The sequence below is a fragment of the Atractosteus spatula genome, chromosome 7 (genome assembly GCF_055471065.1).
Source record: "Atractosteus spatula isolate fAtrSpa1 chromosome 7, fAtrSpa1.hap1, whole genome shotgun sequence".
Taxonomy (NCBI): Eukaryota; Metazoa; Chordata; class Actinopteri; order Semionotiformes; family Lepisosteidae; genus Atractosteus; species Atractosteus spatula.
In genome coordinates, this window is record NC_142712.1 from 15738313 (window position 1) to 15752008 (window position 13696).

General features: G+C 39.2%; 1 protein-coding gene across 2 annotated transcripts in view; it reads left to right on the forward strand.

The window, feature by feature from the left end:
• The window catches only part of pds5b (PDS5 cohesin associated factor B), a 51684-nt gene that overhangs the window by 18471 nt on the left and 19517 nt on the right, over positions 1-13696 (forward strand). For both annotated transcript variants that reach the window (XM_088920834.1, XM_088920835.1), the window contains exons 2-12: positions 3887-4013; positions 6070-6273; positions 6438-6524; positions 6850-6947; positions 7295-7421; positions 7812-7892; positions 9078-9218; positions 9858-9973; positions 10647-10741; positions 11345-11490; positions 12878-13029. In XM_088920834.1, coding sequence (XP_088776960.1) covers positions 3906-4013; positions 6070-6273; positions 6438-6524; positions 6850-6947; positions 7295-7421; positions 7812-7892; positions 9078-9218; positions 9858-9973; positions 10647-10741; positions 11345-11490; positions 12878-13029 — 1355 coding nt within the window. In that variant the 5' untranslated portion in view covers positions 3887-3905. The remainder of the gene's footprint in view (positions 1-3886; positions 4014-6069; positions 6274-6437; positions 6525-6849; positions 6948-7294; positions 7422-7811; positions 7893-9077; positions 9219-9857; positions 9974-10646; positions 10742-11344; positions 11491-12877; positions 13030-13696) is intronic.

The window sequence follows — 13696 nt, forward strand, 5'->3', positions numbered from 1 at the left end:
TCGTGAACTGTGAAAATACTGTATGGTTGCCATGTTGTCGCAAACTGCTGCTCTCGCCAGGGGCAAGAGCGAGGGTTCACGCGAATTGCAACATGAAGCAGCCCTTCCTGCTCGCTAGTCACTGTAATGACTAATGTTCTGTGATGTACAAGCAAATAAGTACGTTGTGCATTTCACCACATAAATGTTCCAGCGTGACCTTCGTGCAGAGTTAACAAATTGTATTTGTCGGCAAAACCGTCTTGAAGTCTAGAGGATTAAAAGAAACGTATTTACAAGTGTGTTTGTTCACAATGTAAGAGGGAAGTTTTGCCTCATTCGGAAGGGCAGAATATGGCATACAGGTTGTAATAATAATATGACAGAATATTCTGATGTAAGTTGGAGGTTTTACACTCTACTGTGTACATTTTACTTTCATTGTGGTTTGAAATGCGCTCATTGGCGATTCTTCCTAACCCCACAATCTAAAAATAGCGTCGCAGTTCCCCTTCAATCAGAGGTGAAGTCTTCGGGTCGGGTCCAAGATTTCACATCCAGCACGTCTTTGCCTTTGCTGCGTGTGCCAAAGCTCCTTCTCTGTGCTCTCCCGGCCTGCGCAGGCAGAGGCAGGCGATAGATGAGCTGGGAGCCCGTCTGGCAGATGTGCTGAGCAGGAGAGATGTCAGCAGTCGCCTCTGCTCGGTCTCATCCATCCGCCCAGGCTCCTGTGGGGACTCGGATTGCATTTGCCACACAGCGCGCGGTAAATTTGTCTCCTCGCATAAATATTTAAGAGATGCAGCGTTGGGGGAAAAAAGTGAAATTGATGTTTGCAATCCCCTTTCTTTAGCAGATGTGCTCGTCCTCGTGGCAAAAGCGAGGCTGAGCCGCTTGGCTCATTTTTCAGTGTTTGGAAAGGGGGAGCTGTAATATTGATGACCCCGTCTGCACCCTGTTCAAAGAAGCGCATTATTTTTTTGGGTTGTTTTCTGAATAGCCTCTAGCTCCGCTAGAGCAGGACTGCAACATTGCGCTGTGTGTTTCCCAGAGTCTCCTTGACTGCTGCACCACAGAAGTTAATGCCCCAATAAATTTTATTTTCTTGCAGAAGAAATGAGCTCCTACCTTGGCATGTGGCGCTCTTGGGAAGGCGTGTCTGAAACAGAAATAGAGAAGGAGAGCTTTTTTGTGCACTTAGGGTACACTCTGAGCCTGGTTTTTATTCATCTTATTAAATTAACCCTTTTTTCTCGTTTAATGACACAAAAGCATGCTTTTGTGCCTCTTTAGAAAAATGGAAATAAAAAGCATTAGGCCTGTCCGCAAGATTGCTTTGCAGTTCCTGGAGCTGTTAAAAGATGTCCTACAGTCGTATCAAACAGTACTGTTTTTCACTTGCGTTGTCTGTTGAATGGATTTTTTAAGAATCGCAGATCATGATAAATTCCTCAAAGAGTGACCCTAGGAAGGAAGAAAGCCAGCTCTCCAGGGATCTAATATCCTGTTTGAAGTGACACAGTCAGTGTGCAGGGGTGTCTCTCCACCAAGTTCTCTTCAGTCATTTTAGAATACCAACTCATTTTCACCAACAGCAGCTCTTGTATTGATTGCTGTTAACCTCAGACTGTTGTACAGATGCCTGAAACGATTGCTGGGAGACTTTCATGTTCAGCTGTTCACTGGGGGTTAGCCGATGTTGGAATATCAGGTGTTTACCACCGTCTGATAAACACATTCTCTCCAATGGGTGGTGATTGGTACATTATATTTTTAAAGGGTTGTACAAAATTTTTATTTTAATGATAAGGAAATTTAGGTCAGTCTTTTAAGCCCATCAGAAACGCATCTGCATTCATATCTATATATTTTATTGTGCTGATGTTTGTTCATTTCAGTGGAAATTCCATCCATCCATTTTCTGACTGTTTCTTCTAGTTTAGGGTTGTGGAGGAGCCAGAGCTTATTTTGCAAGCAGCAGGTGTGAGGCAAGGTTGGCCATCGCAGGGCAGACGCTCACACACGCACACACACACACACACACCCACCCCTAGGGCCAGTTTCCCAGACAGCAGTTAACCTACCAGTATGTCTTTGGACTGGAGCAGCAGGAGGCAACCCATGTGAACACAGGGAGAACACACAAACACCATCCAGATAGCACCTCTCATCCGGAATTGAACCCAGAGCACAAGTGCTAACAACTGTGCCATCATTCTGCCAAGATGGAGATCCATGTCCACATAACAGAGCTGGGGCATGCAGGCATGTAAGATAAGATCATTTAATAGGCCATATACAATTTCTTGTTTTAGGGACTTGTCTTTTCGCATACCCCAACTTGCTCTCCATGAGACACACTGACAGGGAGAGAAACTTGGGGTCAGAGCGCAGGATCAGCCATTTATACGACACCCCTGGAGCAGATGGGGTTAAGGGCCTTGCTCAGGGACCCAACAGAGTAGGATTCCTCTGCCGGCCGCGGGATACGAATTGACAACCTTCCAGCCACAGGTGCAGATCCTTAGCCACAGAGCCACCACCATTGTGCCAATGTCAGACTGTCCAGATTGACATTGTCCCTGATTGACATTGAACCATGTCCAGATTGTTTCAGAGATGGACTTTCCCCAGTAAGCTATTGTCCTCTTTATGATTGTGTGCCTTCAGCTTCATTATTTCTCCAACATCTCTGTTATACCTTGTCTTATTTTAATTGCATTCTACTTTTTTAAAGTTTCATTTTTGGAGTCCACTGTGTAGCTATTTGACTAGGTTTTTGAGTTCTGAAAATGCAATACAAGTAGAAATGGGCTTGTAATGAAAGCCCATCTTTTAAATGATTTAAGAGTGGGTAAAATTGTCATGTGGTCATATGAAAGCTTGAGGGATTGTTTCATGTGTGCGGTAAAAAAAAAAGACAATTTGGACGCTGAACGCTTTACAGTATCCATGTGCTAGAGTGACACCTTGAGGAGAGTGATGACACTGCAGTCTGTTACAATGCGCTGCTAGACCAGGGATTCAAAACACCTGTCTTTAGTGTCTGGACTCCAGCAGGCTTCCGGTGTCTTCTTTCTTTTTAGACAGTTCATTGCCTGGGAGACGTTTGAAATTGATCCAGTTTGTCCATTCCTCACATCCTTCAGTTGTTGCCAATTTGCCATGTCATAAAAAACCCTTGAGATCTAGATTTGGGAACCCCTGCCAAGAGTGATTTATACACTCTGTGTGACTCATGGTCCCTTTGTACATCTTAATAAGAAATCTGTTTGACTTTGCTTTTTCTTGGTCTTATTATTTTGCTTATTAGGCAATTATCTGCAAACTGCTGCTCCAAAACCAGACTCTCAAAGCTTCATTCTGATTGCAGCCCCTTTAATTTATTACAAGCTGTGACGAGGGAAGGAGCCTAAGCCTACATTTTTTCTTTTTTTTTTATTGTAACTAGTAAGGATTTGTGAAGTCAATATATTTGACTGGTGCATAAGATTCAAAAGGATAAGCTGTAAGAATGAATTTGTTTTAGTTTTTTGTCAACCCTCTCAAATTGATTGTCACTGCACTTCCAGCGCATCTAATCATCGAACTTCAGTATTTTGATTTGAGTTTAACCTTTGCTGTTTGGACATTTAGATCGGGCAGCTATTTAGCAGATTTACTTATATAAAGTAGCTTGATAAGTAACAACATTTAGAACAGAACCTAACCTCTCTTCTCTTTTGGAACATCGATCCCACAGTTATACCAGTGCTTGAACTAAGAACGTCATAGACAGTTTACTGTTCTTTTTATCAACCGTGCCTGGAAAGTAAAACCTGCTTGCAGGGCTTGAGGTGGGCAAAGGTGCAGCTGTTATGTTGTGACTGTGGACTGACCGGTAGCCCTGCTCTCTCTGTCTCTCCAGGGGGCACTGAGCTGAGACCATGGCTCACTCCAAGGCCAGAGCCACCGATGGCAAGATCACCTACCCACCGGGGGTCAAGGAGATCTCTGACAAGATCTCCAAAGAAGAGATGGTTCGGAGATTAAAGGTGAGTGTGACCGCACCCTTGCAGTGAAGGAAACCATTGTGTAAGAGCTACGCACTGCAGTGCTGCTAAAGTGATACTTTTCTCATGCAGTTCCAGGTCTCCAGTCCTTCCACTGGCTCCCTATTGCTGCTCCCATACAATTCAAACCTACTTTTTGTCTCCACCTCTCTTGCTCCTGTCCATCTTCAGTCTCTGGTCTTTCCCTCTCTGTCCCTTCTCCAGCAGACATTCTGTGCCTCCTCTTTTCTCCCACGTCTAGATCCTGTTCAGCATCCACCTTCACTCCTCGATTTGAAATAAACTGCCCACAGAAATAAGAACTGCTCAGTTCCTGACGACCTCCCTGTACCTGCCCAGCATTCTCCTGCTTAGACCCATGATCTCTCAGCTGATCTTCACAGAATTACACTCAATCTTTATAGAGTCTCAAATTGCTAGTATTAGTTGCTAATTATACTTGTTCATTGTAAACATGGAATACTAACAGGCTGTTCACTCATTGGTATCTGCAGTGTTTACTGTTTGATTGCTTGCTGTTTCATTTTACTTAGATGATACAAGTGTAACTCTTCCAGCTAGTGGCAGCTTTATTGTGTGCGCTTAATGTCAGCGATCTGTATTGTAAGTTGCACTTGATATTATTTATTAACCAAGTGAATAATAGTCATACGAAATGATCACTGCTGAAGGCATGCATAGCTCAAGAAGATTCACTTAAGGTAAATCAGTCATGCAACATCTACTGCCAACCCCATAGAGCATACTGATTAACTAAAAAATAAAAGGAATAGTGGTAGTTCTCAGTCTGAGGTTATTTTACAGCTTCTTGTACAACCTGTAAATCCTGGTGTCACAAAAACCATTTTCTGCTTCATTCAAACATTTATTGAATCCACAAAAAAGGCTGATATAAAGTTTTTTTAAAGTGTATCCTTGACGTTAATAGCATAAAGTAGCTTTTACCTCCTCACCCTTCTGCCTCTTATTGTAGAATTCATTTAAAGCATCTCTGTAGGATGTTGCAGTCATCTCATCATTACGAGAGAGTCTGATTAAAAATCTTCATAGGCAAATAAATAGAAGCAACCTATTGCAAGTTTCCAGAATCAACAGTGGAGAATCACTGGAGAAAAACTGAAATGAAATGAAGCACTTTTTTAACATTGGTGAGAGTCTGTAACTTCCTGCCTAGCTTTATTATTTAGCCTGTATCCTAGGTTCATTTAAGAAATGAATGTATCCTAGGTTCATTTAAGGCTGAGTGAGATTCTTGGAAAATAGTAATCGAACAGCCAGAATCAAATATCCTGCTCTCATTAGTTCTCACAGTCATAATGTTCTTCCAAGGATGCCCTTTGTTGTTTATAGCGCCACGGGCTTTGTTACATTACATTGAGAGGAATCCTGTCTCTGCTATGATTTGCACAGAAGAAAAGACCCCTTTCCTGTGATAATTAACTTAATGTTATGGCTCTTGGAGGAGTAGCTTTTAGCCGTGGGTGTTATTTACGCATTTCTAGATCACCATGTTCACAGTCCTCAAGGTTATCTTATTGTTTCATTATTATGTTGGTTCCTTCCATCATTTTTATTCATTACTCATATTCACAGGCAATTTCAAAAGCTCAGATGTTGCAGTTTGAAAAAGGACTAAAATGATGTGATGTTTACGGCTTCTCTTATGGGTGACACTTTTCGTTTAGACGGTACTTAAAATATACATAACAAAACATTAATGTATTTTTGTGATTATTAATTTCTAATAAAGGTACAGCTTGGCTTTTTTAAAGATGTTATTTATGAGAATGATGGTGAAAACAAGGTCATCAGGTGTTTTCCTACAGTGGCCAGGTAGAAGAAAGTATGTCTGGCCTGTTTCTGACCTTTCTCATGTGTCCCAGTGCCTGTTAGAGGATACTGTGCTGCCCCCTGGAGGATGAAGAAGTTAAAAGACTCATGGGAACTGACCTGCTTCCCTGCTGCTCAGTGGAATCTCTGTCAGCAGAGTTCATTCTGCTTTATTTGATGCTTAGAGGTATCTCTTTGTTTCCTTTAGATGGTCGTGAAAACCTTTATGGACATGGACCAGGACTCGGAGGAGGAGAAGGAGCTCTACCTCAACCTGGCCCTGCACCTGGCCTCCGATTTCTTCCTCAAGCACCCCGATAAAGATGTCCGCTTGCTTGTGGCTTGCTGCTTGGCCGATATCTTCAGGATTTACGCTCCAGAGGCACCGTACACATCGCCAGACAAACTGAAGGTACAATTCTTCTGCTCGGTTTCATAATGCCCGTCCAAACCTGATTCTCTCAGATACGCTGAGAGAAAAACACATTTTCGAAGGATGAAAAAGCATTGTCTTTATCTTCTGTTACAGCACCAGGTCTAAGGCTCTGTGTCTGTATTCTTTCTTTTGTGATTCAGGATATATTTATGTTTATTACAAGGCAGCTGAAGGGACTAGAAGACACAAAAAGCGCACAGTTCAACAGATACTTTTATTTGCTTGAGGTAAGTTTACACGTTTCTGTCAAGTTTTAAGTAGGGTCCAGACTTCCCGATAAGTTAACTTTAGAAGAGAAGTATTTTTGTTTCCTTTTGTTAAAGACAAATGTATTCCTTGTGTCTATGCTTGATGGAGCAAGGAGTCTTTAGAATTTGTTTCTCCGAGGAAATAGCAGCTCCTAAAATTCACTCTCTCATTTGTAAATGTGAATAATTTGCGACAGTCTGACGTGATGCAGATTGTTGTGTGCTAGAAGATGAAACAAGTAATGAAGACCTTGAGAAGCAACTCAGAAAACACATTATCAATGACACTGTATTGTTTTTGTAGAATATCGCCTGGGTGAAGTCGTACAATATCTGCTTTGAGCTGGAGGACAGCAATGAAATCTTCACACAGCTCTACAGAACACTGTTTCAAGTGATAAAGCAAGTACCAAAAAAAAGTTTTCTCAAGTGCAAAATATTTCAGGGTGCCTAGAATCAATAGTCTGTTATCTCCCATTTTTTTAACAGTTACATAATGTCTAACATGTTTTGATCTGTATATTTTTAATGGCATCACATAGGGGAAAACGTTTTTGTTATTCATTTGCACTGAACACATTTCCACGTTCTTTTTCCTTTAACTTTGGTAATTCCTGCTTCTTTACCCTGTGTGTGCCCACATAAGGCAAATGCCTAATGAACGTTTGGGAAAGGTTACAAATTTGTGGTTTAGGTGATTTCAGAATTGAAAGGGATTTTAAACTCCTCCTTTGTTGCCCCCTTTTCAGCAATGGCCACAACCAGAAGGTCCATATGCACATGGTGGATCTGATGGGTTCCATTATTTGTGAAGGGGATACTGTGTCTCAGGAGCTGTTGGACACTGTTTTAGTGAATCTGGTACCTGCGCATAAGGTAAATACAGTTGCTTTGTGATTTGAAGGTGCCACATGAACATTCATAAAATGCTGAATGCATTAATACACAATTGGTTTGATTTTTTTGTTTTAGAAAATGGATAAAACCATTTTCACCATTACACAACCATCCTTTTACACCCCAGATTTACAGATATAACTTCTTATTATACATGAGAATTTAATGTAACCTTGTTCTGATTTGGTTTGATTTTATGCATATTAAGCCACATTTTGTGTCTTTCGCATTAAGTCTAATTCAAATGAAGGGGGTTATTTGTAAGCATTATAATTACTTTTTTATTTTCAAAAGACCTACAATTATGGAATTAGACTCCTCTTACAAGGAATTGTTTTGGTAATTGTTTTTTTTCTTTTCTCTGTGCAGAATTTAAATAAACAGGCTTATGACCTGGCCAAAGCTCTGCTGAAGAGGACAGCGCAGGCCATTGAACCGTACATCACTAATGTAAGTGAGAACTGATACTTTCTCTGAAAGTACAGCTGGTTTGCTGTTCAGACCAGAGGTGAATAGCTGAAACTCTTTTTAGCTGCTTTCTATTGTAGCTTTTTCATGTTAGCATTCAGGAATATGTTAATCCTTCGTGGAAGAGATCAAAGAAAGCCTTTTTATGTTTGTGCTCTTACTCAGGACTATGCTGTAAGTCTCTTGTTCTTTACCAGAAGTGGTGGTTAGATGATTTAACCAGTATAGGTATTCGAGTACAAGTATGCCTGTAAATCAGTGTCTCAATTAAGTCATTTGATAAAGCCTGGAAGCCCTTGTCCTAGTTCGTCCTAGTCTGTAAATTATAGATAGATCTATGGATCTTGAAGTGTATATTTAATTATGTAATTGTTACATGTACAATGTTAGTTCTAAGCTCAGTTCAGTTCCTAACTCTGAAACATTCAGTATGCCACAATAATGCAGTCAAAATAATCTTGTGGTCCGGATAAATAGAACAATAATGTATGTTGTCAAATGTTACCAATTCTATTTCATGAGACCCAGATCCTTACATTCAGAGAAAGGTAACATAACATTGACTAAGTTTCTTTTTAAATTCTAAATGTTCTATTTTTCCCTCACAAATTCCTTTCGTGTATATAATATTTAAAACGGATACAGAAATGTTTGTTTAAGGTTTTTATAAAAGTTGACTTTTCATGGTGCCGAGGTACAGTTTTATTTCATGACGTGAGGAGTTAAGACGAGACGTTGCCTTTTCTCCATTAACTCAGGAGCCACTGCGTTGCCAAGGATGATGTGGGGAATTGTGCTGGCAGGACTCGTTGCAGGCTTTAAAAGCAATGCTGTTGTTAATCCTGCCTGCACAAATTTATCATTTTAACTCTGGTCTCGAGGGAAGCCAGGAAATGCCTTATGTTTTTGCTTCAAATGCTCCCAGTAGTGTCAATTAAAGCCTCTGTACATGGAGGATTTTCATTATTACACAAGAGGCACAGTCTCTTCACGGCAATGATGAGGCTGCACTTGATCTAATTATAATAAAAAACTATTGGATGTGCTTGGCTGTGAGTAGAGCAATCTGCATCCTTTGTTTCCAAGGAGCTGTGATTGTTAAGTATATGCTGCGGTTTAATGTCTTGTATTCATGAATGTGACCGTGCTACCTTTCTGCTTTTGTAGTTTTTCAACCAGGTGTTGATGCTTGGGAAGACATCTGTCAGCGATCTGTCGGAGCACGTCTTTGATCTGATTCTGGAGCTGTACAACATAGACAGCCATCTGCTGTTGTCTGTCCTGCCGCAACTGGAGTTTAAACTTAAGGTAATTGCTGCTGTCTTCTAACTGTATAAGATTTAGAGCTGTTTGCTTTATTACGATAGTGGACAATACTGACATGCTTTTCTAGAATGATGAAAGTGCTGGTAACAAGGACACATCTTTTGTTTTTCATTAATTTATTTAATTTCCACTTCTGCATTTCATTTGGAATATAAAGATGTTTTAATTCCTTCCCCATAAATACATTCATAAACACGTTTGTAAAATTCTGGTTGTGTTTATTTAAGGAAGAAGAGAGCAGTATGTTACCTCAGTCTGAAGGCTGTGTGCCTGAATGACCTGATTGCACAAATGCTCTGTGAGAAGCGCAGTAATTCCCCAGCAGGGACAAGATAGACACTTTTACCGCATCTGGAACTGTGTTACAGAAAGTAGTAGTTCATAAAATGTAGTTTATTTCATGAGCAGGTACAAAAGCTAGATATGTCACCAGTTTATACTGGGTTTTCAAAAGAATAGCACAGTAGTAATCTGTGTGAGGCTGAGCATAAAGTCAGATAGCAAACCTTCTTTCCTTGTTGAAACTAAATGTATTTTCTTAGTTTTGTTACCTGTCAATGTAGTATGTTACAATTGCACTCTGGACTTTGAACATTTCAGAAATACTATATCTCTTTGCAGAGCAATGATAATGACGAGCGCTTGCAGGTTGTAAAGCTGCTGGCCAAAATGTTTGGGGTGAAGGATTCCGAACTGGCAGCTCAGAACAAACCCCTTTGGCAGTGTTACCTGGGAAGGTGTGCTTATAATTTACATTTCCTGTGGATCATGCTCTTGATAGAATAATATAAGACCTTTACATAGCTGCATAAACTCATTTAGGAAGCAAAAAGTACTTTGATTTTAATGTAATGCTGATATAGATTATTCAGAGATGTGATCCATAGTTGTATATGGCCAATTGTATTCTGCCTTTGATATGATGTTGGGTCTGGTATGAAACCTTCGATCGCTCATGCATGAAGTACTGTTCAAAACCTTTGTATTCTTGAATGTCTGTGTGTAGTACAAATTCCCACTTTGAATGTGTGAGTAGTAGTTAATCGTTCAAGAAAGGGTTGAAGAGTTACCTATTGACAGTAGTTAAATGTGGGTGAACTACTCGGTTGACTTCAAATTTCCATCTTAAATCTAGTACAACCGTAGTTTAATCATTATTATGTAATGATGGTATACAGTGTAGATAATAGTTTCATAGTAGACTGGCACTGAAAGCAGTGCACTAGTCAGAAATGTAGCTCAGCTCCAAGTTTACTGAGAGCTGAATTAGTTAAGTGGTGTTCTATTTCTGCGATCCATTTTAAACTTTATTACACATAGCAAACCTTTGCACATACATTAGTAGCAGTTTATATTAATGTATTTTATTCTTTCAGAATTGATGACAGTGTTTTTTCCTATCTGTTTCAGGTTCAATGATATCCATGTCCCTATACGCCTAGAGTGTGTAAAGTTTGCAAGCCACTGCCTTATGAACCACCCAGATTTAGCCAAAGACCTAACAGGTATTGCAGTAAATCGCTGTCTATAAATAACAAGGAAGACGACAAGATATGTGCTATTTTCGGTACATAGGTACATGCTGTCTGTTAAAGCGTAGCACTAGTTCAATATCCACTTTTCTAAAACATTTTTCTGAACTCTAAATATTACATTCTTATCATCTGTTCCTGATAATGGGTACAGTACATTGTTTTGGAAGAGCTTGGATACTACATTACTCTTTTTTTACCATATTTCATGGATAAAATTATTCCATGAATCCATAAATACTTAGAAAAAACAACTATAAATTACTATTAAGTTGGATCTTCCATGAAAAGGTTAATAGACACTGTTAAGATGTCTTTATTTCTTGCCAAGCCTTGGGACCATACAAAAGCCAGACTCAAAGCCAGGGCCTGTGTTCATAAGCTTTCCATTTGTTCAGGCTGAAGTCCGTACTTTTTACAAAATGGTTTATCTTTGTTAAATATTGACTTTAGAAATATGATCAAACAGCTGAAATGAGAGGTGTCAAGTAATGCATAAAGAATAGTGTCACAGCTGTAGTCCATGTGGTTTTGCCTTTGTATGTACACTTATTACAATACGTCAATGTCTTCCAGAGTACTTAAAAGTGAGGTCACATGACCCCGAAGAAGCCATCAGGCATGATGTGATTGTGTCCATTGTAACAGCTGCTAAAAAGGACCTGTCCCTCGTCAATGACCACTTGCTTAATTTTGTAAGAGAAAGAACATTAGATAAGCGGGTAAGACCTCTTAAAATAATAATGGCTAATTAATGTGTTGTTTTATGTCCACCTATTTTTGAATGTTAATGAGTCAAAGTAAAACATAGTAATAGATACAAACAGATGCGTTTTTTTCTTAATATATTCATTTTTCCTGTATATATATATGACAGGATTCAAAAATGCAAAGAAGACCCCTCTCACTAAGAGTAATATAAAATAGTGTAGTTAAAAAGTAGATAAAAACCAAGGTAAATGTTATTTTTAACTAAAAGTATGGTGCATTGTATACTGTGATTGCAAGTGTGCTTGGGGTGAAATGTTTGTATTATGAAATAAATGGGGACATGGTACATTCTCCCTTAAGAGATATTTTTGTAGGTTTGGAAGAAGCTGTTAATTTCATTTTTTGCACTTTCTGTGAGTAATATTGTCTGTTGCTTAACAAGACGTGGCAGGTGGAAAATGAACATCCCTGATAATCAATATGTATGTTTGAACATATGTAACCACAGAATTATATCAATAGGACACTTCTGTCTAAAAGGAACATTTACATTTGGAATTTAGTCTGTTTGATACTTGTTAAGATTTATATATGAAGACATTGCCATGTGCTTTAAGTCATAGCCCTTTTGTTCCAATTTGTATCACGACTGACTGATCACTATGGAATAGACAATATGTTTTTTTTGAGTGATCATATTTTTTGTTGTCTTCAACTTACAGGAGAATTATGCATCTCTGCCTTCTGCCTTTTATGAAATTGATTGATCTTTAGCTCTTTAGCTTTCATTGTATTTCATCTCCAACATGAAAAATAGACATTACAGGAAATTTCTTTTACCCTTTTTATCAAAGAAGTTGAGGTTTCTTGTCAAATTATTCCTGAATAAGACACGCTTAAAATAAGTCATTGCTCCACTGTCTTGATTGACACTTTACATTTATTTCTTTTGTCACTTTCTGGGAGTAGTCATGCTCAGACTTCAGAGGCACAGAAAAGGAAGGAATAAATAAATTGGACTATAATTCACATCTGCACCAGTTTTCATGTGCTCCCAAGGGAGACACAGAGAAAAATCTAGTTGAGCACACTTGATAGATGTGAATCAGAGTGCTCTGGTTTTATCTTAGGTTTCTTCAGTTCTACATCTCTGAGAGAAATCTATTTACCATAAGACATAATGGATCACTGAACTTGTTAAATGTTTTATGGATTCAAAAAACGACTTTTCAAAGTATTTGCCAGTGAAGTACACTTTGGTTTCTATGCTTTTGGTTTAGTGTTGGAATATGTTGTTGTTTGTGCTTGTTACTTCCCCAAGTGGATGAAGGCTCTCTCTCTGGTTTTGAAATGTTGATTACATTGGCATGCTGTATGTGTTTTTTCTATTTCTCCCAGTGGAGGGTCCGAAAGGAAGCGATGATGGGGTTGGCCCAGATCTATAAAAAATACTCTTTGCAAGGAGAGGCAGGAAAAGAAGCTACCAAACAGATATCATGGATAAAAGATAAACTACTGCATATATATTATCAGAACAGCATTGATGACAGGTGAGAGCACTCTGGCATTCATTGAATAAAGAATCCGGCATTCTTTCAATTCCGGAGCTCCACATTTCGACAAGGGCTTTCACTTTCCCTGTCATGCTTATTGCCCAATGAAACCGATTCCTTACAATCTAACTACTCTTACAGGAGGCATTTATTTGTCTATAGGGTTGCGAGAGTGTGGTAAAGCTCTCCAGCTGTGTTGTAAAACCGATACCCTGCCTTCTTTCGGGGAAAAGGCTAGATGAGATCCATGGATCATCTCGGTGTGCCAAATGGCATCCTCTCGTTTATAACCGCATTTATGGTTATAGCAGGGTGGGGCGGTGGCTAAATGGGGGCTTTGAATCAAACTGTTCGCCTGATGATGGGTATTTTAACTGTCACTGAAAAAGCAAACTGCAGTTCTGAACGTACCAAACTTGCAACACTCTTTTTATAACCTTAACCATACAGTAGAATAGAGGAACAAGGATTGGGTTAGATATGATTCATATTGTTTTATATATATATTTATATATATTGCATTTTTCTATGGGTGTTTTCAGCTTCCACAATGTACAGCTGACAATAGATTTCCCTTCACACGTTATTTGTAGATTGATGTGATTAATGGCTACCACACACCTCCAGGAAACCTGCAAATTCTCTTTCCTATTGCAGTGAACAT